The sequence below is a fragment of the Neovison vison genome, chromosome 7 (assembly GCF_020171115.1).
Source record: "Neovison vison isolate M4711 chromosome 7, ASM_NN_V1, whole genome shotgun sequence".
In the NCBI taxonomy this organism is placed as follows: domain Eukaryota; kingdom Metazoa; phylum Chordata; class Mammalia; order Carnivora; family Mustelidae; genus Neogale; species Neogale vison.
Window position 1 is genome coordinate 165,462,137 of NC_058097.1, and position 22,163 is coordinate 165,484,299.

Sequence of the window (22,163 nt, forward strand, 5' to 3'; positions counted from 1 at the left end):
AAATATCAAACTCATAATTCCTGTCTTCTAAGACCTTAAAACACAATGCAGGAACAAGTTAAAACCCCTACCAGGTCATGCCCCAAATTGGAACTTGTGCTTTCAAAATTCTCAACAGAAAATTCTGATCACAGTGTTAACTGCAACAGCTTCATATCTCCTTCCTAGAGTTTGCCCAGGCCACAGGGCCCAGGGTCACACCATACCAGTAGATGAACCTGGAGTGGTCATATGACCCAATCTCGCACACTCCAAGACCAAATCACTTTGCTGTGGAGATCTGTGTGGTATAGTATTTAAATAAAATGAAGTTTTTGACAGTCTACTGCCTCAGATTTTCACCAAACTTGAAGTGTATATTTGCGATAGCTTAACTTAAAACCAGAAGCTTCCTGGCTTAAGTGAAAATGCTCTTCAAAGGGCCCTGGAGGCACCCCAAGGAGAGAGACAGTAATCCTTCATAGCAGTTGAAACCAAGGTAACCTGAATGACTGCTGACTAGAAGAGACATCCTGTAATTATTAAGAGAGCACAATCAGAGAAAAGATACACTGAAAGTGACGTCATCTGGGCAACTCTTAGGGCATGCAGAGACTGATTTATTTAAATAATAGTAATTCCTAGGGTAGCACAGGATTACATGGTCTAACAATATCAACACCAATTACAGAAATAATGGCAATTAACATTTACTGAGCAAGTGGTAAATAACAGGGAAGTGGTTTGGCTACTATCTTATTCAATTCTCAAAACATCCCTATAAAGTAGTTACTATAATTAGTCCCATTCCACTAATAAACAGAAGTCTTTTTTTTTTTTTAAGATTTTATTTATTTATTTGATAGAGAGCACGAGTAGACAGAGAGGCAGGCAGAGAGAGAGGAAGGGAAGCAGGCTCCCTGCTGAGCAGAGAGACCGACTCGGGGCTCGATCCCGGGACCCTGGGACCATGACCTGAGACGAAGGCAGAGGCTTATCCCACTGAGCCACCCAGGTGCCCCTAAACAGAAGTCTTAAAAGGCTAAGCAATCTGCCCAAGATTACACAATCAGTAGAACAAAGCCAGGAACACAGAACCCAGATAATCCTGACTCATGGCCACACTCTTCATCAGTACACCATGCTGCCTCTCCGCTATTCATTCAGTCACTCATGTGTTCATTCATTCATTCACCCTTCACCAACTATTTACTGCAAAACCCAAGTGACAGACACTGTTTGAGGCTCTGCGAGACACATCAGTGAACAAGCTAGACAAGGTCCCAGTCTCATGGAATGTTTATTCTAGATGGCTGAACAAACGATAAACCCATAAAGAACTGATCTGAGTGGTACAAAGAAGAGAGACAAGATAATATGTGCTACAAGCCAAGATGTGCGGAGGCTACTTCAGATATGTCAAAGAAGGTACCTCAGAAGAGGTGATATTAAACTTTTAAGAAAAGGAACTTAAATCTATCAGAGGACACAAAGGCTGAATAAGTGTTATACAACAAAGTGAACAGGTTTATGAGAGCACATTAGATACGAATTCTGCCTGGAGCGTCTGGGGAGGCATCACACCGAAGAGGACATTTAGGCTGGGCCATAAAAGAGGAGAAAGATTTTGCTGGCTGGAGGCCATTCCAGGCAGACAGGGACATGAACAAGAGCATGAACACATGAAAATACAGAAAGCACCTGAAGTCTCTGGTCCTGCTCAAACACTAGTGGGAGGAGATAAGGCTGTGATACTGGAAGGACTTTATGCCAGTGATAAGTGGATAGCTCAGTTCTCTAGAGGTGCTTCAAGACCTACCCTAAGAAGGTGAAAAGGAGGCCAAAAACATGACCCTGCCTTCCACCAACAATCTTATTCAAATTCAAATAGCAGCTCTGTTTTACCTATTTCATATTTGAGGATTTCACATTAAGATTTCATTTTAAAAATGAGTTCTGGTTCTTTAAAACTAATTTTTTTTTTTTAAATCACAGCTTCTCAATAATTGTAAAACAAGTAGAAAAAAACTTGAAAGATCAACCAACTAAAAAAAAAATTAAAAAAAAAAGATCAACCAACTTGATCTGACATTTATATATGTATATATATAGGACATTCCTCCAAGCAACAGCAAAATACACATTCTTTCAGTTAACATGGAAAATTTCAAGATAAATCACATTTTGGGCTATAAAACAAGTCTAAATGTATTTTTTAAAGGATTCAGAGTGTTCACAGATTCCAGTAACAGAAAGGTAACTGAAAAACTCCCAAATACATGACATCTAAACAATGCACTGCTAAATAACTCAACAGCCGAAGAAGAATGAAAGGAAAATTAGAACTAAACTAAATGAGAGGAAACCCAACATACCAAAGGAAACCCAAAATATACTGCTAAAGCAACAGAGGAAAATTTATAGTGTTATATGCCTATATTAAAAAACAGCAAATTAAACCACAGTGAATAGGAAGAAAATAATAAGAGATCAAAATGAAAATCAATGAGATAGAAAACAGTAAAGCAACAGAGAAAATCAATAAAACAAAGGCTGGTTCTTTATGAAGATCAATAAACTAAACTCTAGCCAGAATGATGAGGAAAAAAGAAGACACAAATTACTAATACAATGAATGAGACAGCTATTACTACAGATTCTACAGACAATGAAAGGACAATAACAAAATATTATGAAGAACTTTATGCCAATAAATTTAACAACTTTGACAAAATAGGTAAATTCCCTGAAGAACATAAACTACCAAAATAACCTGAATGGCCTTATACCTATTAAAGGAATTCATCCTTTAACACCTTATACTTATCAATCCTTATACCTATCAAATAAATTGAATTTATAATCTTTTGCACAATATACTAAAAACCATTATAGGGTGAATTTTATGGTAGGAAGTTATATCGCAATAATACTATTATTTCTTAAAATTAATAAATATATAAGACTAAAAGTAAACAAGTAAAAAACAAAAGAATCTTCCCAAAAAGAAAACTCCAAGCTCAGATGGCTTCACTGATGAATTCTACCAAATATTTAAGGAAGAAGTAATATTAATTCTGCACAAACTCTTCCTGAAAAATGAAGAGGGAAAATTTCCCAATTAATGAGGACAGCATTACCCTGGTATCAAACCAGACAATGACAAGAAAATGAATTATCTCTCATGAAATTAAATAAAATTTCTAAACAAGATTTTAGCACCTTGAGAATCAATCAGCTTAGTTGATCATATTAACAAACTAAAAAGAAAACCACATGATCATCTCAAATGACTTAGCAAAAGCATGACAAAATACAAAATCCATTCCTGATAAAAACTCTAGGCATACTAGAGACAGAGGGGACTTTCTCAGTCTGCAACTACATCATATTAATGGTGTAAGACCAGATGTTCTGCCCTCAATTAAGAACAAGAAGATGCCCCCCTTACTGCTTTTCTAAACAACATCATACTGGAGAGAGCAAATGTGCAAGAAAAAGAAATAAAAGCAATTCAATTGAAAAAGTAGTAAAACTTTTTCTTCATAAATCAAATACAGCTACAGGATATAAAAGATACAAAAATCAACTGTATTTCTACATACTAGCAATGAACAGATACTGAAGTTTTTAAAAATGCCATTTATGGGCGCCTGGGGGGCGTAATTGGTTAAACAACTGCCTTCAGTTCAAGTCATGATCCTGGAGTCCCTGGATCAAGTCCTACATCAGGCTCCGGGCTCAGCGGGGTATCTGCTTCTCACTCTGACCCTCTCCCTTCTCAAGCGCGCGCACACGCTCTCTCTCTATCTCTCTCTCTCTCAAATAAATAAATAAATCTTTTTAAAAATGCCATTTATAATACCATGGAAAAATATGAAATACTTAGGAATAAGTCTGACAAAAAAATGTGAAATACCTATACACTAAAAACTACAAAACTTTGCTGAAACAAATTAGAGAGAACCTTAATAAATGGAAAGATATATCTTGTTCAATTTATCAATTCTTTCCCCAAATGATCTGTAAATTCAACTCAATCTCTGTTAAAATCCTAGTAGGCATTCTGATGAAAATGTCAAATCGATTCTAAAATTAATATGGAAATACAAAGGATCCAGGACAACCAAACAACACTGAGAAATTACAAAGTTGGAAGATTAACACAGACAGATTTCAAGATTTCTTATAAATGTACGGTAATGAATACAATCATAAAGACGCACAAATAGGTCAATGGAACAAAAGAGAATCCAGAAATAGACTCACATGTACAGATAAGTGATTTCTGACAAAGGTACAAAGGCAATTCAGTGAAGAAAGGGCGGTCTTTTTAAGAAATGAGGTTGAAGAACTGGGCATCCATATGCAGAAAAAGTGAACTTCAATTCATACCTTGCATCACACACAAATATTAACTTGAAATGGGTCACAGACCTACCAGTAAAACTTAAAATTATAAAACTTACAGAAAAAAGAAAATACATACACAATTAAAAAGTGGGCAAAATCTGAACAGGCACACACACATGCAAAAGATATATAGATTGCAAATAAACACATAAAAATATGGTCAACACTGTTAGTAATTAGGGAAATTCAAATTACAATTTCAATAAGAATCACTACACATTTATTAGTATGACTAAAATGAAAGGTCTGACCATACCAAGTGTTGGCAAGGATGAGGAGAAACTAGATCTCTATCTCATACACTGCTTATGGTAACGTAAAAAGTAAAAATCACTTTGGAAAATACACAATTTTTTACACAACCTATAAGAAACACAATTCAGACTATTTCTTAAAAAGTTAAACATACACCTACCATATGACCCATAATACTCTAGGTATTTACCGGAGAAAAAGAAACACATAAGTCTATATATAATTACACACAAAAATTCAATGTTAACTTTAATAAACCATGAACAACTCAAATATCCACCAACAGAGTAATAAATGAATAAATTATGACATACACATGTAATGAAGTCTCACTCAGCAATAAAAAAATAAATAAATAAACCACTGACAGACACAACTGGCATGAATCTTAAAACAATGATGCTGAGTCAAAGAGGCCGACCTCTCCAAAAAAAGAATATGATCTCATTTATACAAAACTAGACAGTGCAAACTACTCTGAAGTGGAAGAAGGACAACCCAGTGGCTGCCTAGAGAGGTGGAGGCCGGGAGGGGCAAGAGGAAGGGATTATGAAGGGGCATAAGGAAATTTTGGAGGGTGAGAGAGATGTTCTCTTTCTTGATTACAGTGATGGCTTCGTGTGCATATACACACATAAAGTTTTTCAAAACTTTAAATTACGTAAGCTAATTATCACAACAGAAAAGGCTAAGTGATTCAAATGAATTGTGGACAGAGTCCCGCACTTTAAATAGGTGTCGTTTCTGCACATCAATTACAGCTCAAGAATACAGTTTTTTTGGTGCCAATTCTACCTAAATAAAGCCATCTCAAACAAACAGCCGAAGCCAATGAATAGCCATGGACAATTTGTAAGACAGAAGAAAAGAACACAATTTATTCTGTGTATTAGGAAAAAGAGAAATTTCGTGGCAATGTGGAGCACAGAAGGGAAATGAAAGACTAAAATAAGGATTTTAATCAGAAAACTACTGCCAACAGTCCAAGTAATTAAGAGATTATGTATGTCAATCTCTTTTCATGTCTTTTTTTATCGTAAAATAAAGGTACTACCTATACCACAAGGTTATTGTGAAAAGCAAATAGAATAATACACACACGAAAATGCTATTGAGCTACAGAATACAATACAAGGGGCGCCTGGGTGGCTCAGTGGATTAAGCCTCTGCCTTCGGCCCAGGTCATGATCTCAGGGTCCTGGGATCGAGCCCTGCATCAGGCTCTCTGCTCCGCAAGGGAGCCTGCTTCTCCCTCTCTCTCTGCCTGCCTCTCTGCCTACTTGTGATCTCTGCCTGTCAAATAAAGAAATAAAATCTTTAAAAAAAAAAAAAAAGAATACAATACAAATGATAAGATACTATTTTGTATTTATAGACACACGGGTCCTTCTTGTCCTCTTCTAATTTAATTGTGGTCATCAGTGGTCTCCTAAGTTCTACCCTGCTCTCAAACACAAGGACAGCATTCAGTTTAGGCAGGTAAGTATGAGAACTTTCCTGGCTATGCGCATTCTTGCATTCATGAGAACTATATATTTAGACCAAATCTAATAAAGACAGCTCAGATCTTCTAGCTTCAGAAACAAAAGTTTGGCATTTAAGCTCACTTCCTATACCCCTATGAGTGATTACAAACACTGAAGTATTTTTCCATAGACTTAAGGACTGAAACTTAAAAAAAAAAAAAAAAAAAAAAATCCATTCACCACCTCCTTACCCAAAAGTCTTCTCAGTTTTGTTTCCAACCCCATACCTCATCCATTGACATATCCCATACTCTGCAAATTTCATTCTCCATTTCTTCATCGAGCTCCATCTGCTGTTCCTCATCATCTGAGCTGGGTTTGGTGTTTTCAGGGTTAACGATCTTCAACAGAAAGGAAGAAAAGTGATGATAAAAGCAGTCCACAAGTCGGGGCGCCTGGGTGGCTCAGTGGGTTAAGCTGCTGCCTTCAGCTCAGGTCATGATCTCAGAGTCCTGGGATCGAGTCCCGCATCGGGCTCTCTGCTCAGCGGGGAGCCTGCTTCCCTCTCTCTCTCTCTGCCTGCCTCTCTGTCTACGTGTGATCTCCGTCAAATAAATAAATAAAATCTTAAAAAAAAAAAAAAGCAGTCCACAGTACTCATCACATAATATTATCCCAAATCATTCACAAGTCACAAAGACACTGACCTCAAAGTATCCTCTCTTGCAGAAACCTTGTTTAAAAAAATTACTACCCTGGGTAGATCTATTCATTCACATTCATGGAGTAAACACTGTTATTAGGCACTGGGGTTGAAATACAGAGGCAAATAAATTTAACCCCTTGCTTTAAAGCAGTTTAGGATCTAGAGAGGAAAAGATACATAAGCTAATTATCACAACAGAAAAGGCTAAGTGATTCAAATGAATTGTGGACAGAGTCCTGAAAGCAAAAACCGTGGGCCAATAACCTACGCCTGGAGAAGGTGGGCAAGCTTCTCCTAGGAGGGAATCTTCAAGCTCAATCTTTGAGGGAGAATAGGAGTTTGTCATGTGAAGAAGGGGAGAAGAACATACCTAAGAAAGTGCAAGAGTTCAGAGTTAACAAACGGCCTAGTAATGTCTGGGGAATGGTGAGCAGATGAGGCTGGGGAGGTTGCAGGGAGCCCTGGATTCCAAGCTAAGAAATAAGCATTTTTCTCCTGCAGGCAAAGAGGACCAAAATGAGTTCCCACAGAATATTTGCTTTTTTTGGTTGGTTTGTTTTTTAAGGACGATTATTCCGGCAGCTATGCGGTAGATGCACTGGAGAGAACAGATCTAAAGTCAGGCAGTCCGTGAAACGAGGGAGAAGAAAGTTCACGTTTATTGAAAGCTTCTATAAACCAAACACCATGGTAAGTACTTTATGCCCCTTGTAATCTTACCTAACCTACACAATAAACCTATATACAATAATACAGGTATTTTCGTCGCAGTTTTTTTGAAACTGAGAAAGAAATCGAGACTCTGTGAGGTTAGGTGACTTGCCCAAAGCAGGTGATGAAGCCACGCTTTCGGTTATCAGAGCTGCAGGGCTCCAAATCACCTTTACTTTACTACAACAAAAGTCCACGAAATATATTAGGCCCCGAGCTTCGGAAACGACAGTGGGAATGGGGAGCAAAAAACCGAACAATGTCACGGTCAGACATTTTCGGAGAATATGCAAAAGTAAAATATTTTAACTGTAAGCATTCCCGCATCCCTCCCACTCTACCTCCCCTCTCTCTGTGTTGAGGGGCACCGGGAAGTGGCTCCCCGCAGTCTGGGGAGTCCGTGGAGGCGGCCCGGACGCTAAGCGCGACGCCTCGAGAAGGGTCGTCGGGGAGGGTTGCTGGAAGGGGCTGCCAGAGGCGGGACAGGGGCTGGGGCAATGTGGGGGAGCCCACGCGGGGCGCGACATTCTCCACCTGGATGAGCCCGCTGAGGACGCCGAAGAGCCAGTGTTTGCTGTAGACGGTGCTTCCTATGCAGTCTCCCCCGGCCCCCTCCTCTTCGTCCTGGTCCGGACTCGGTAGAGGCGGCGAAGGGTTGCGGTCCATGATTTTGCCTCCACCCGCTCAAAGACTACGCGCCGGAAGCCGCCGAAGGAGGCGATTAGCGTTCTGGTGCCAGAGGGGCCGGCGTGCCCGGCGCGGCTCCCGCCACAGCGCCCCCTACTGCCAGGATCCCTGCGACCGGAATGCTCCGTTCTGTGCGCCGGCCCACAGGCTTAGGATCCCAGATGACTTGATCTCCCCCTACCCGACCCTACCTAGGATCCAAGCGCGGCCATATTCCTACTTGTTATTTGTCACACTCCTAGGACCAGATAGTTCATCTCCTTGGGGACTCTTAGACTGATTGGAAGGGACAGGGAGTCGGGGACAGTGTCCCCGGGACAGAGTGAATTTCGAAGCTGACCCTGATCTCTGGGCCTTTGGCATCCTTAAAGACATCAGTAGGTGCTCATTCTTCTCCCAGGTGTGTTTGGAATCCTCGGAAAGACGTTAAGTCACCAGGAAGAACATCAATACCGTCAATGTTACGACTCCCTGTACTTTCAGTTCCTGCTTCTTATTTAGTTCAGTGGTACTCAACCTCAGACCCAGTACTCCCCGCACTCAGCAACAAATATTATACCACACCTACTTTACGTTGATGAAAGAGGTTTAGGGACGCCTGAGTGGCTCAGTGGGTTAAGCCGCTGCCTTTGGCTCAGGGTCCTGGGATCAAGTCCCACATCCGGCTCCTTGCTGGGCAGGGAGCTTGCTTCTCTCTCCGCCTCTGCATGCCACTCTGCCTGCATGTGCGCGCACTCTCTCTCTGACAAATAAAGAAATTTAATAAATAAATAAATAAAGAGATTTATAGGTGATATTACCTACCTTAGCATTAATTTCAAAAATTGTGGTTCCCTAACAGAAAGAAGAAATAGAATTAATTTAAGATAAAATGATATGTATTTTAATATTTTAAGCACTAAAAGACATAATAGAAGTCTCCAATGTTAGCACATATACATCAGATCACCGTGAACCTAACAGTTACAATGCAGAGTAATAGAGGTGTGATTCCATCCGGGGCTGTGCTTCTCAAAATCATGAACAGAGGATGGTAAAATTTCTCCCAAAACATAGTTACAATTTACAAAGCAATGGCATTTCCAGGAAATTTTAAGTTATATTAAAACTGGACTAAAATACTCTGTTAATATGTAAAATACAGTTGGATTCCAGGTTCAAATAATTATGAACATTGTTTCACTGTACATGAAGAGGCAGACCCAGGTTTTATAAGGCCTGAATTATGCAATTTGGGGAGCCCCCTTTAAGGAAAAACAACATGAAATTACAAATATTATGTTAGCTACAATATGAAATATTTATTTAGAATGGGGATAAATTACAAATTTTAGGTAGCTGACAAGTATGTAAAACATAGCAAAACGCAGAAAAATGTACAAACATTTTTATTAATAAACAGCCTGACACACTTCAACAATCCTTTTTCTTTCTTTTAATAGAATTTATTTTTAAAGCAATTCTAGGTTCACAGCAATATTGTGCAGAAAGTACAGAAATTTCCCATATAACTTATACCTGCCCCCAGGCGTAGCCTCCCCCATTAGTAGCATTCCCCACTAGAGTGGAATATTTGATACAATTGATGAGCCTACACAGACACATCATTATCACCCACAGTGTTCATTAGGGTTCTCTCTTACAGTACATTCTGTGGGTCTGGGCAAACTTATGACACATAACCACCATTTTTGCAACATGTGGAGTATTTCACTGCCCTAAAAATTCTGTTTTAATATAATCTTTTTAATATAATTTTAATGTTAATATAACTTTTTCTGAGTTTACTTTGATCTTCATTTTATGACAATGACCTAGTAAGATCATTTTCTATCATGAAAAATAAAAAGATAATTCTGTCTTTATTTTAGCATGCTTGTTTGATTTTTTAAAAATTACTGGTAGTTTAGGAATTTTCCTTCAGCTTCACAACTTGCTATTGGTAATATTCTATAAAGTTTGACCACTGTCAAATTTGGAAAACCTCTCTCCAGGGGAGAACTTCCATTTTGACTAGGATTCCATCAAGACAAAAATCGTCCACTTATGATCTTACAATTCTCCATTGACTCATGCTTGACTTTCAAAGTTGTTTCTTCCCAACTACCCACATACTCTGTGCTGGCCTGAGTGAACTGAGACAAGTTCATTTTGCTGTTTGACTGTCACTCCTGCATCCGGAGTAACCACAGAAGATGGTGAGAGAATACATACCTAGAAGCCATTCCCACTCTGGATAACGATCAATAACTTAATCATACTTGGAAGTGACTGAAAAACCACACAAATATGTCCCACTACGTGCAAACCAATTATAACCCAAATTCAACTGCTCTTTAGTCAGGTTCCCAAAATGCCTGTGCCCACCCCAGTGCCGCTCAACACAAGCAGAAAACTGATGGCGGAATCTTGGTATGAACAGGAGCAATAACTGTCTTAGTTAAAACATTTTACTTCTGCAGATTTTACAAAGATAAGGGACCATGTGAATCCTTTCCCAGGGCCTCTCCGAGGATCCCATGTAAGTCAGGAGTCCTTGAAACTTAAGCTTCATTCAGTTTCGCAGTAAATCTGATTCTGCCTAAATTCATGTCTGATAGGACACTGCGAAAGTCAAGCAAGATTCAGGATGCCCCGTTGCAGGACTGTCTCCTAAATTAGAAGCTGTGTGTAACTCTGGTCTACCCACCAAATGCCCTGCAATCACTGTGTCAACCGAAAGCAATCCCAGATGTGTCCAAAATCCGCGATGGGGATGGATGTGGCTGCTCGTGTTGAGAACTAGAGTTTAGGTGTCACCCTGTACCTGGAACTGACAGGTATGATCCGAATATAGTCTATACAGTATGGTCCCTATCATGGACATACACTGTTACCCCAAATTAGTATTGTTCTTTATTAATGCCTTTATTAATTAATGGGAAAAAAGATAATGTAAGTAGCTCATGTCCCTCATATTAAAAATACCCAGGAAGGGGTGCCTGGGTGGCTCAGTGGGTTGAAGCCTCTGCTTTCAGCTCAGGTCATGATCCCAGGGTCCTGGGATCGAGCCCCACATCGGGCTCTCTGCTCAGCAGGGAGCCTGCTTCCTCCTCTCTGCCTGCCTCTCTGCCTACTTGTGATCTCTGTCTGTCAAATAAATAAATAAAATCTTTTAAAAAAAATACCCAGGGGGCGCCTGGGTGGCTCAGTGGGTTAAAGCCTCTGCCTTCAGCTCAGGTCATGATCCCAGGGTCCTGGGATCAAGCCCCACATCGGGCTCTCTGCTCCAAGGGGAGCCTGCTTTCTCCTCTATCTCTGCCTCCCTCTCTGCCTGCTTGTGATCTCTGTCAAATAAATAAATAAAATCTTTAAAAAAAAAAAAAATACCCAGGAAAATTGTCATTTGCTGTATGCAGAGGACAATGACACATTGAATTTCACTAGCATTTTTTTAAAAGATTTTATTTATTTATTTATTTGTCAGAGAAAGAGGGAGAGAGAGCACACAAGCAGGCAGAGTGGCAGGCAGAGGCAGAGAGGCAGGCAGAGAAGCAGACTCCCTGCCCAGGAAGGAGCCCCATGGAGAACTCGGTCCCAGGACCCTAGGATCATGACATGAGCCGAAGACAGCCGCTTAACCAACTGGGCCATCCAGGTGCCCATTCACAAGCATTTACTAAACATTTTAATGTGCTCTTTAAAGTATTCAGTAGGAAGGGTATACAATTCAGGAACTCTAACTCAGCAACTGTTCTTGCCTTCAGGGGCCTCACAGCCCATCTCCCCAGGGCAGAGCCAAGGGAAAGCTCAGTACTTGTCAGGCAGGCCAGGGGGTCGGAAGTGGTTGGGGTCTTTGCCACTCCGGCCCCATTCGTTGGCAGCTTGGTCAGCCTTCGAGTCCTCCACTCCGTGGCCGCTGTCTCCATACTTGATAAGGTCTGTGATTCTCTGAGAACGCTCTCTGGCGTCACTGGAATGGAGGAAGGCAGGTAGAGATTCATTAGGGGCTGCTGAGCAACAGGCCCCCGCCCCCACCAATCCCTTCTCTTTCCGAGGGATGGCTGAGAGGAGCCAGAGGGGCTGAAACACGGACCCTGGCCAGAGGGGCTGAAACACGGACCCTGCTCCACGCACAGCCCAGGTCAGCCCAGGCTGGTCCCCGTGCCCACAGCAGGAGGCTGGGAGGCCCCCATTCCCACTGGCCTTGCTCTGGCTCTGCCAGCCACTCAGACCCCACACTGGGCACAGAGGGGAGGGTGGGCAAGAGGACCAGGAGCCGCCGTCTCTACAGGAAGCTTCTCTAGTGTTGGTCCCTCCTGGCTCTCTAAGGCCGCCATGCTCAGCCGGGCCATCCCTGCATCCCCGGGGCCCTTGTTACCTGATGACTTTAGCAGCCCAGGCACCCCCAGGGCCCCTTTGTGCAGCATCATAGTTCCCACGGGCATGGAAGTATTTGTCCGAATTTTTGTACTTGGCTTCTATCATGTCAGAGTAGGCTCTGTACATGTCCCAAGCCCCTGCAAGAGAAGGACAAGGCAACAGGGATATCAGGTGGACAGAGAGCCAGTGGCAAACCACAGGGAAGAATCAAGGAACGGCCAATCTCCCACCGACTCGAGATTTCTGCTCCAAGTCTCCGCTCCCTCCCCTTCATGTGGGGAAGACCCCTGCCTCACCAAGGGGTCCTGAAGTCAGAGTCAGAGAGCAACTGTCTCAGCTTGAGCAGAAGTGTCCCTGTTGGCCCAGAAGCCTCCCAGTTCGCACTGACAGGGTCATGGAAAACCCTCAGCCCTGGGCAGAACAGCATAGCAGGTCACTGCCCATTGCATGAAGATGCTGAGTTCCTAGTGCAGGCTTGGTAGATGGTTGTTAGTCTCCCCTCCCCTTTCTTTTTTTGCTCCAGTTAAGGCCCAGGAAAGGGGAGGAAACAGATCTCCCAGGGACAGCATCACTGACAAGAGGAAGCATCAGGGAGAGCCACGCAGGAGGTGTCTGTAAATTAGTCAATCAGGAAATGGCAGGAAGGGTGGAAGGGAGAGAAGGAGGAAGAGAACGGGAGGAAGGGCTGACTGAAGGGAGAGAGGGAAAGGAGAAGAAGGAGGGACAGCTTTAATCAGACGCTGTGCCTTTTGTCTGCAGGAAATTCTGTGCCATTTCAAGACTCATTTTGTGTCTTCTAGTCGAACTGACACTTCAGCTGGGAATGATGATGGCTCCTTCTCTAGTAACGGATGGACACAAACCCTGTGCCTTTCGATCTGTTTCATGAAGCGCTCCCCAAACACAGGGCACATTCTACCACATAGGGAAACACACCTAACGCAGTAGCTGAACCCTTGCAAGTGTTCAGGGCAAATCCAAGTGGCCCGTGGATGCTACCCCCATCCAGTGACCTTACCTTGAGCAGCCTCACCAATGAATGAATACCATTGACTGCTGACCCCCAGGACCAAGGAGCAGAAGATGAGGCCCGTGAAAAGCTTCATGGTGCTGAAATGAAAGAAGGAGAAGGTCAGGGGGGCAAGGACAGGACCCACACACACCTCGGGGATTTGCAGGTCACATGAAGCCTGGTGCCCATTCCATTTGTTCTCAGAAGACTCTCCGGGTCCACGCAGGAAAAACTGCAGTAGGTCCTCACTCAGAACCCCAGTCCCCAGGGCTGAACACTTCAGCCTGACCCCAGGGCTGCTAAGAGGTCCCCAGGGTGGCCCTGATGGGTCAACAGAGCAGCTGGGACCCACTTGTCCCAGCCTAGAGCAGCCTGTCATCAACCAAAAAAACTTATCATCCACAGGGTCTACCATGTGCCACTCAGTAAGCACAGACCTCATACGGGACAAACACAAAGCAGAATTATTATTTTTCAAGGGATCTATATCCTGTTGGGAAAGAGAAAAGAGAGTCTGTTCTTCCATGCAGTCCCTCCTTGGAGTAGCCCCTCACCTGAGTTCTGGTGGAGCAGAGCTGCTGGTCCCTTCCTGCTGGGGAGAGGTGGCTGGTATTTATACTGAGCTCTCCCTGCTGGGCACACGGGAAGAGAAGAAAAATCAGTCTTGGTGCCAGGAAAAGTGTCCCCAGGTCATGGCCCCTAAAGATCTGCAAAGGAGAACTTACGGGACACCGGTGGTTTTCTTCATCCACAGGTCAATTCCCGGTTGTGCAATCCTGAGGAAACAGGTTGGTTTGTTGTGCTGGCGGCGGAGGCTCTGGAGGAGGGTCCCACTGTCAGAGCTGGAGGGGTCATGGAGAGGGGTGGTGTGGAGCCCACAGGGGTGGCCCGCCGACCCATGGAAGGTGTGTGGTTAGATAGAGGAGGGCTCCTCTAGCCAGGACCTTGCTTCCCTGCTCACTTCCTCAGGCTGGTCCCTGCCGGGCCAGATGGCAAATGTGCCAGAAATGAGAAATGACACATTTTGAGTTCATGCCTAAAGCTCTTGAGCTTCAGAATGGAGTGGTGAGCCCCTCCAAGTCCCTCGGGTGCCCTGGGAGGTCCTTGCCCCAGTCTATGCGCACCTGCTAAGCTTTCAGCTCTGAGGCCCAACGAAGCCCTGCTCAGCTGGCTCAGCCCGTGAGCACGTGCATTATGGAAGCCGGTTCCTGGGTCGGGAGTATCTAGTTGGAGGAATTCTGTCTCACTTCACCCAAAATTCGAGTCACCTCTTCCTGGAGTGAGAGTATTGTTCAGTGAATTTGCAGCTCAGCTGGGGTTCCAAATGGGGGAATGATGGGGGTGGGAAGATCTCTTTGCATTTTCTTACCGTGAAGGGTCACTGTCTTCTCCCTGTCATTATGAGACAGAAGTACCAGCAGTGTCATCCCCGCTCTGCAGGGGCTGGTGAGGGGTGATGGGGAGAGCGGAGTCAGTGCCCAACCTGGGTGAGGCCAGGTTAGAAACAAAGGCTGCAGGACATGTCAGCTCCTGCTGATTTCTTCCTCTCTACGCTGGCTTCCCACCTCTGGGCTTGGCATTTATAGCCACAAGAGAAAGCTTTGGAAGGGCAGGGCCAGGAAGGAGGAGGTAAAGGAGGGTAATGATCTGCAGGCAGCAAAGAGTAGCTCCATCCTGCACAGCTGTGTTCCACCTGCTGCCCTTGGGCCACTCACACCCTCCCCTCTCCCCAGATACCACCCCCCACCATGTTAATCCCCTGGGCATCATACATGTTAGAATTTACGCTACACACACACTCACACACATTCTAGGCTGACTTGCCCCAGGGAGAATGGGCTCACAGGAAAAAGTTACCAGATAGTCAAGCAGCAAGCACAGTTGCTTTTATCAAAGAAAGGCAACCAACTTAAAATATAATACTAGGTGTCCCAGAAGTAATGGGTTGGAGAAATACAAAGAAACTCATAATACACTTAATAAATATCATCAAAAGGGGTAAAAGATAATATGAAGAAGGAACCATCAATTTTGAAGAAGAATCAAATGGAAGGACTATAAATATATTGAATAAAAAACACTTTAATAAAGAGATAAATAATGGATAAATGCAACCCAATGGTAAAGTAGTTGGCTACTTTACTTCAAAGTAGTTGGCTGTAGGATCTTTCCCAAGAAGCAACAGAAAAAGAGATGGAGTTTATTAGGAATTTTCAAAAGACATAGAATAGCAATAGAATTATCATTATAAATCCCCAAGAACAGAAAAATGAACCACAGAAAGGTAAAAGTAGTAGAAAATTCCCTGACTCAGAAAGAAAAGAATCTGTGATAATATGTTTGGTAACCTGGATAAAGTAAACATATTTCTGGGAAAATATAAATTCCAGTGTGGGTACAGGAAGAAATAGAGAAATTACACAGAACAATATACAGAAGTAAACGAACATGATGAAGACGGTCCCCACACATTCCCCAAATGGAGTTCAGTTTCACAGATGCATTTTACCAAATGTATACATGTCATTTAACAAAACAGAAAAAGAAGGAAGCTTGTCAACCCTAAGCCTGCTCACCCTCCCTCATGTTCCTTCCCTCAAAAAACACAAAAAAGGCTCTCGGCCCCATTTAACACCTCACTCCCTCTGCCTGCTGACCTTCCCTGGGAGCAACCCTGGGTGCTGCCATCCCCTCCCCGTGACATGGGGTGCCACCTTTGTTGGGATCTGGGAGTAAAATACTACCTTGTTAATGATAGTCACCTCCTGATCTATTTCTTGCCATACCTGAATAATAATACAACCTATATATTTTTTTTTAAGATTTTACTTATGTATTTGAGAGACAGAGATCACAAGTAGAGAGAGAAGAGGAAGCAGGCTCCCCACTGAGCAGAGAGCCCGATGTGGGGCTCTATCCCAGGACTCTGGGATCATGACCTGAGGCGAAGCCAGAGGCTTTAACCTACTGAGCCACCCGGGCGCCCCACAACCTATATTTTGAATACAGAAATCTTATTGTTACATGTATTGCACGCAGAAAAGAGATCCCAAATTGTTGAAAATTGAAACAAAACAACAAAAGCAAAGACCCCGCACCCATCGTCCCTGCGAAAGGAAGCCTCTTGAGGGAGACAGGCAGGAATACTAGCTGAGAGGCGGAGAAAGGAGTTGATCCTGATGCATTAAAGAAAGCCAGGATTTGGGACGGAGTCGGGGTGAAGGTCTGAGGAAACACAGAGGTATTTCCTGGCCTAATGACTCCCCAGCTGTTGAGGGATCCCAGAGGATTGGAAACATTTTCCCACAGAGATGGCATAATGGGCTGGTCTGGTGGAGGTTGGAGAAGAGATTTGGGTCATGTTAGAGCCAACGGGGCCATAGGAAGCCATAGGCTCACTTCTTCACGGGCCCTGAAATCTTTCTCATGAATCCAAATGCCAGTGGTTCCAGGCCTTTCTCAAGTGTGCCAGGTACAGAGGTGGACACATTTGTATACCACGATAGGCAGGGATCCAAGCAGGGGCTCAAGTCAACATTGTGCCCAGGGTTTTTGAGTGGCACTTGCCAGCTTCCCTTTGAAGATCCGGTGGGGTCGGATCTCCTTGCTGTGAGTTCCCCAACCCTGGATGTAAATGTAGTGAGCCTAGAGCTTCCTGGATCAGAAAAGTGGGGGGTCCTACTCTGGACAGTATGCTCATCCAGAAGGTCCACTACTGGGATTGTAGAAAGAGATCATCTGTCCAGAGAAACGTGTGTCTCTGTTTAGGCAGAGAATGAGCTTTAATTAAAGGAAAAATGGAAGGTAAATCTCTTGGGGCTGAGAGTTCTTTCTGTTTACGGAACCGCTATGGTGTCAGTCATGTCTCTCTGAAGGTAAGAGAAGCCAGGGAGTTCCGGGATGTTTAGCGCCCAGAGACCTAAACAAGCATTCCTTATTTTGCTAACTAAGCAGATTGAGACAGACTCTCTGGTAAATCTGAAAATTTGACTTTGCTCAATCGTAAGCGGTAAATTTTCCAAGTTAGATGTTCCTGCCAATGAATGTGACAGAAAAAGGAGCCTCTTTTTCACATAACATTTTATTGTCTCTCTAGAATGAAAACTTATTGAGAAACATACTTAATGACCTAGGTATTGGAATAGCCTAACTAGGACAAAAAGGTTTAATGATGATTCATAAGATGGGCTCTTTGGTAACACTTGAAATTTATTTATTTACTTACTTTCATTTTAAGTTTTCACTCTTTAGTCTCCATCAGTCAGAGAAACACAAATGCTATATGACTTCACTCGTGGAATTTAAGAGAGGAAACAAAGAAACAAGGTAATCGCTTGAAATTTAAACAAAACTTATGAGCAATTACTAAGACTCAAAAAACTTCCCCTCCCCAAATGAGTTCTTTTTTTTTTTTTTTTAAGATTTTATTTATTTATTTGACAGAGATCACAAGTAGGCAGAGAGTCAGGCAGAGAGAAGAGGAAGCAGGCTCCCTGCTGAGCAGAGATTCCCGATGCAGGACTCTATCCCAGGGTCCTGGGATCATGACCTGAGTCGAAGGCAGAGGCTTTAACCCACTGAGCCACCCAGGCACCCCCCCAAATGAGTTCTTAATTTCACCAACACTGCACAATTCCATAAGAGATTTTGGGCTTCGAGTGGTTTCTAATTCACTACCCGCTGTTGCAAATGTTTAAAAGGAAAGGAAAGAAAATATTTTAAGGGGCACCAGGGGGGCTCAGTGGGTTAACCTCTGCCTTCAGCTCAGGTCATGATCTCAGGGTCCTGGGATCAAGCCCCACATTGGGCTCTCTGCTCAGCAGGGAGCCTGCTTTCCTCTCTCTCTCTGCCTGTCTCTCTGCTTACTTGTGCTCTCTCTCTCTGTCAAATAAATAAATAAAATCTTTTAAAAAAGAAAAAAAAAGAAACTATTTTAAAATGCAATGCGGTGTCTTTCTGTATATTGGCAACACAAGTTCCGGAGTCTGATTCGCTGTTGCTGACGGTCGGCTGGTGACAGAATCCCACCAGGTCCTACTGTGTGCCTTTAGCCATCCCACCAGGCAGAGGCCAGGAGGCTTCAGAAGATCAGTAAGCCCTGGCTGACAGCCTCTGGGGGAAGAGACCCGGACCTAAGTACAGACAGGTTCGAATCAGGGTTTCCTGGTGATTAAGAATGCTGACTGACAGCTCCAAGCTGTGAGGGAAGTGTTCTCTATTCCGGAGGAGATGTGGGCTTCATAAAAGGGGATGCACACCAAACAGAATTAGGAGTCCGCATCCTCAGTTCAATGATTAGTCCCTTTACACTCCTGATGATCAGCTTGTTAAGTAGAAGCAACAGAAGAGAAGTCATTTCTCTTGTCTTCCCAATTGCAGTAATTGGTAGCCTGGTGAAGAACTAGTAAAGGGGCAGGAGATCTTTTGACAGCTGAGCCACTTATGATTCTTTTTTTTTTTTTAGATTTTATTTATTTATTTGACAGACAGAGATCACAAGTAGGCAGAGAGGCAGGCAGAGAGAGGGGGGGAAGCAAGCTCCCTGCTGAGCAGAGAGCCCGATGCTGGGCTCAATCCCAGGACCCTGAGATCATGACCTGAGCCGAAGGCAGAGGCTTAACCCACTGAGCCACCCAGGCGCCCAGAGCCACTTATGATTCTATTAATGTTAAGGAGAACATGATGGGAATGAGTAATGATGTCAGAACCTTAGGGACTATGGTTCTCCAGGAGAGATAAAAATCTTAGGAGGATTGGTGACACCTTGTCTTCTCTTTTCTTTCATTATCCTTTCTGTACACATAATCTTTTGCATTTATTTACTGGGATCTTACGGATTTACTGTCAGGTAAGTATGAATCTTCTTTCTATGTATGTATAATCATTTTTCCTCCCCAGTCACATGACTCATTTTCACAAAAGAATAGCCTGGATCTGGTTATTTCTCACCTCTGCCCATACCTCCCCAGTGTATGCCCAACAGCTAATCTGGTGATGGTTGCACAGAGGACAGTCAATGAATAGTTGATAAATGAATAAATGAAGGAACATGTCATTGTGTGGAATTTTGAAAACCCAGAATAACACTAACAAGACCCACTACCTAGAAACATGGATCACTGTTTGATGTGCAACTTCTCAGGCTGTGTTTCACTGTGGGAAGATGTCTTTGAACATTTGAAAAGTGAGATCATATTCTATTGCAGTCTTTTTCCCTTAAGTCATTATCTATGTTTCTCCAGGTCATCAAATGCCTGCCTGCAATATGAGTATATGTAGAAACCATACTAGGTCTGTCTGAATCTGGGGCTTGCCTCTTGACTTCTATGCCATGCTGCCTCCAAATCCAGGTGGTTGGATTTTAGGATCTGTGATGGGAACTCAGTGTTACAGTCTGTACTGGAAAGGTATTCTGGTATTTCGCAATGGGACATTCTGTTAAAGTTGAGCATGGACTAATGGAATGGGGCAAAGTCCAGATTTCTACTACCAGAAGCTCAGACTGCCATGACCCATGGTATTCTCCCAAACCAAATCATCCAACCTGGAATTTCCATAAGCCACTTCTCATTTATTTTTAAAGATTTTATTTATTTATTTGACAGAAAGATAGAGATCACAAGTAGGCAGAGCAGTACATAGAGGGAGAGGGGGAAGCAGGCTCCCCACTCAGCAGAGAGCCCAATGTGGGGCTTGATCCCAGGACCCTTAGATCGGGAACCGAGCCAAAGGCAGAGGCTCAACCCACTGACCCACCCAGGTGCCCCACTTCTAATATTTTTAAAGGGTGTACAGTTTCCCAGAAAACAACACTTGCTAAGTTACGGAGGCAAGGAGCTAGAGCAGAAAGAGCACTGGTCCAGGCATTGTATGGCTCTGGTCTGTGAGGGATTCATTTATATTCTCTATAGCTTCTCCATCTGAAAGGGGTTTGGAGGTAAAGTGTTTCTTGCTGAGCAAAAGAGAGTCACTCCTAGGAGATGTGGTAGATCAGCCTTCCACAGTCCAGCATCTCACACTCAGTCCCAAAGTAATAAATAAGCTGGCCTGCTGTCCCTAACCCATATGTTAAACCACTGCTTCCTTTACCCTTGTTCTTATGTCCCTGCTTTTGCTTGACCTAAGGTAATTTCTTTTTGGGTCAGGCTCAACCCTCTCTGTGCTCTCTGTCTGATGGTTCACCACTGCCTTCCCATGAGCCCTGGGCGAGAAGGCTCTGGGGGAGTACTCCCCTTTCTCATCGCCTGTTTCCTTCCCCTGTTACAAAAACCTGACACTTGCCTTTCCCATGTTGGTTCCACTTTATTATCATCTTTTCCCATGTAGACCTCCTGTAATTGCTGAACAAGAGAATGGGAGAGACAGGTCTACATCCTCTTTGCTCCCCACTGCCATCTGCACATTCTTTACCCCTGTAAGAGTAAGCAGTCAGGTAGGTTTTAACAGGACACCCGACAGTCAGCCAAAGGGGGACTCCTGGTCTGCTATCAGGGGAACGAGAGAGACTCATCCTGGCAGCCCTCCCAAAACAAAACCGCAAGAAACCAGATCAAACAGATGGTCCCAAGACAAAGAAAGCTGAAGACCCTCACCAAGTAAGGGAGAAAAGCCAAGAAACTCTGCTCCCCCCAAATCCCCTCCCCCATGTAATAAATATTCCACCCCCTAGTTAACAACTGTCAATAAAAGAGACACCCAAACTCCAGGGTGTGTAGCTTTCCCTTGAGCTCACCAGCTCTCACGTCTTGGGAGCGTACTCTTGCTTTAATCAACTTTCCTTTTTGTACCACCCAACTGTTGTGTCTAGTCTGTCTTTGAATTCTTTCTTGTAACAGGACCAAGAGCCTCTGGCAACATCCTAGGACTGGTTGAACAGAGGCCTCAGGGTCCAGGGGTCTCCCCAGTCCACCCAGCAACACCCCCAATGCTCTTTGGAGTGCCTTCTCCTAACTCCCCGTCAAATTCTTTACTACCCATTCTCCAGCTTTACCAATGTTATCTGCACAAGTGATTTCCCAAATATGGAGACTGTCAAACACAGGCAGTCCCGAAGTCCACTCCAAACTGTCAGAAATCAGAACCTTCAAGATTCTGGCCTAGGAATCAGCATTCATAAAATTCCCACCAGATGGTCTTGATAGAGACAATCTAATTAGTACTGTTTGAGGACAAAGCCTCTCTCAATTACATTTGTTGATAGATCTCCCCACTCTTGTCATTCACAGCCCTCCTTCTGTTATTGGCTGCCAACATTCTTAGTGACATTAATAATATTGCTGAACCTTCCAGCATCCTGGTATCTAAGACCTTGTTCTTCCTAAAGCGCTGATATACAAATATCTGGGCAAAGAATGTTCCAGATGAAAGGAAAAATTATCCAAGCCCCCAGGGTGAGATGTGTTTGAGAGTTTGAAGAACAGGGAGGAGGCTAGTGTGGCTGCAGCCAAACGAGTGAGAGGAGAGAAGTAGGAAATGAGGTGTAAGACTGAGTAGAGTCTTAGAAGCCATTGAAAGAGCTGTGGCATCACTATGGGTAAAACTGAGATCCTCTGGGGGTTTTGAGCAGAGTGAC

The 22,163-nt window shown here is 43.5% G+C and overlaps 2 protein-coding genes across 3 annotated transcripts in view; both read right to left on the bottom strand.

The window, feature by feature from the left end:
• The window catches only part of SAAL1 (serum amyloid A like 1), a 28,551-nt gene extending 20,335 nt beyond the window's left edge, over positions 1 to 8,216 (bottom strand). Inside the window, exons 1-2 of the mRNA XM_044258921.1 lie at positions 8,065 to 8,216; positions 6,401 to 6,514 (exon numbers count right to left, since the gene is read on the bottom strand). Coding sequence (XP_044114856.1) covers positions 6,401 to 6,514; positions 8,065 to 8,196 — 246 coding nt within the window. The 5' untranslated portion in view covers positions 8,197 to 8,216. The remainder of the gene's footprint in view (positions 1 to 6,400; positions 6,515 to 8,064) is intronic.
• Positions 8,217 to 11,652: 3,436 nt separating this feature from the next.
• Positions 11,653 to 14,163, bottom strand: LOC122914282 (serum amyloid A-1 protein). Of its 2 annotated transcripts, XM_044260913.1 has the most exons (4): positions 14,146 to 14,163; positions 13,598 to 13,689; positions 12,578 to 12,716; positions 11,653 to 12,169 (listed from the first exon to the last, which is right to left on the bottom strand). In XM_044260913.1, exons 2-4 carry the CDS (start codon positions 13,683 to 13,685, stop codon positions 12,007 to 12,009), a joined length of 390 nt encoding a protein of 129 aa, XP_044116848.1. In that variant the 5' UTR covers positions 13,686 to 13,689; positions 14,146 to 14,163; the 3' UTR covers positions 11,653 to 12,006. The 2 variants fall into 2 exon arrangements, with proteins under 2 accessions (XP_044116848.1, XP_044116849.1); XM_044260914.1 differs by lacking the exon at positions 14,146 to 14,163 and having other exon boundaries at positions 12,007 to 12,058; positions 13,598 to 13,685.
• Positions 14,164 to 22,163: the final 8,000 nt, after the last annotated feature.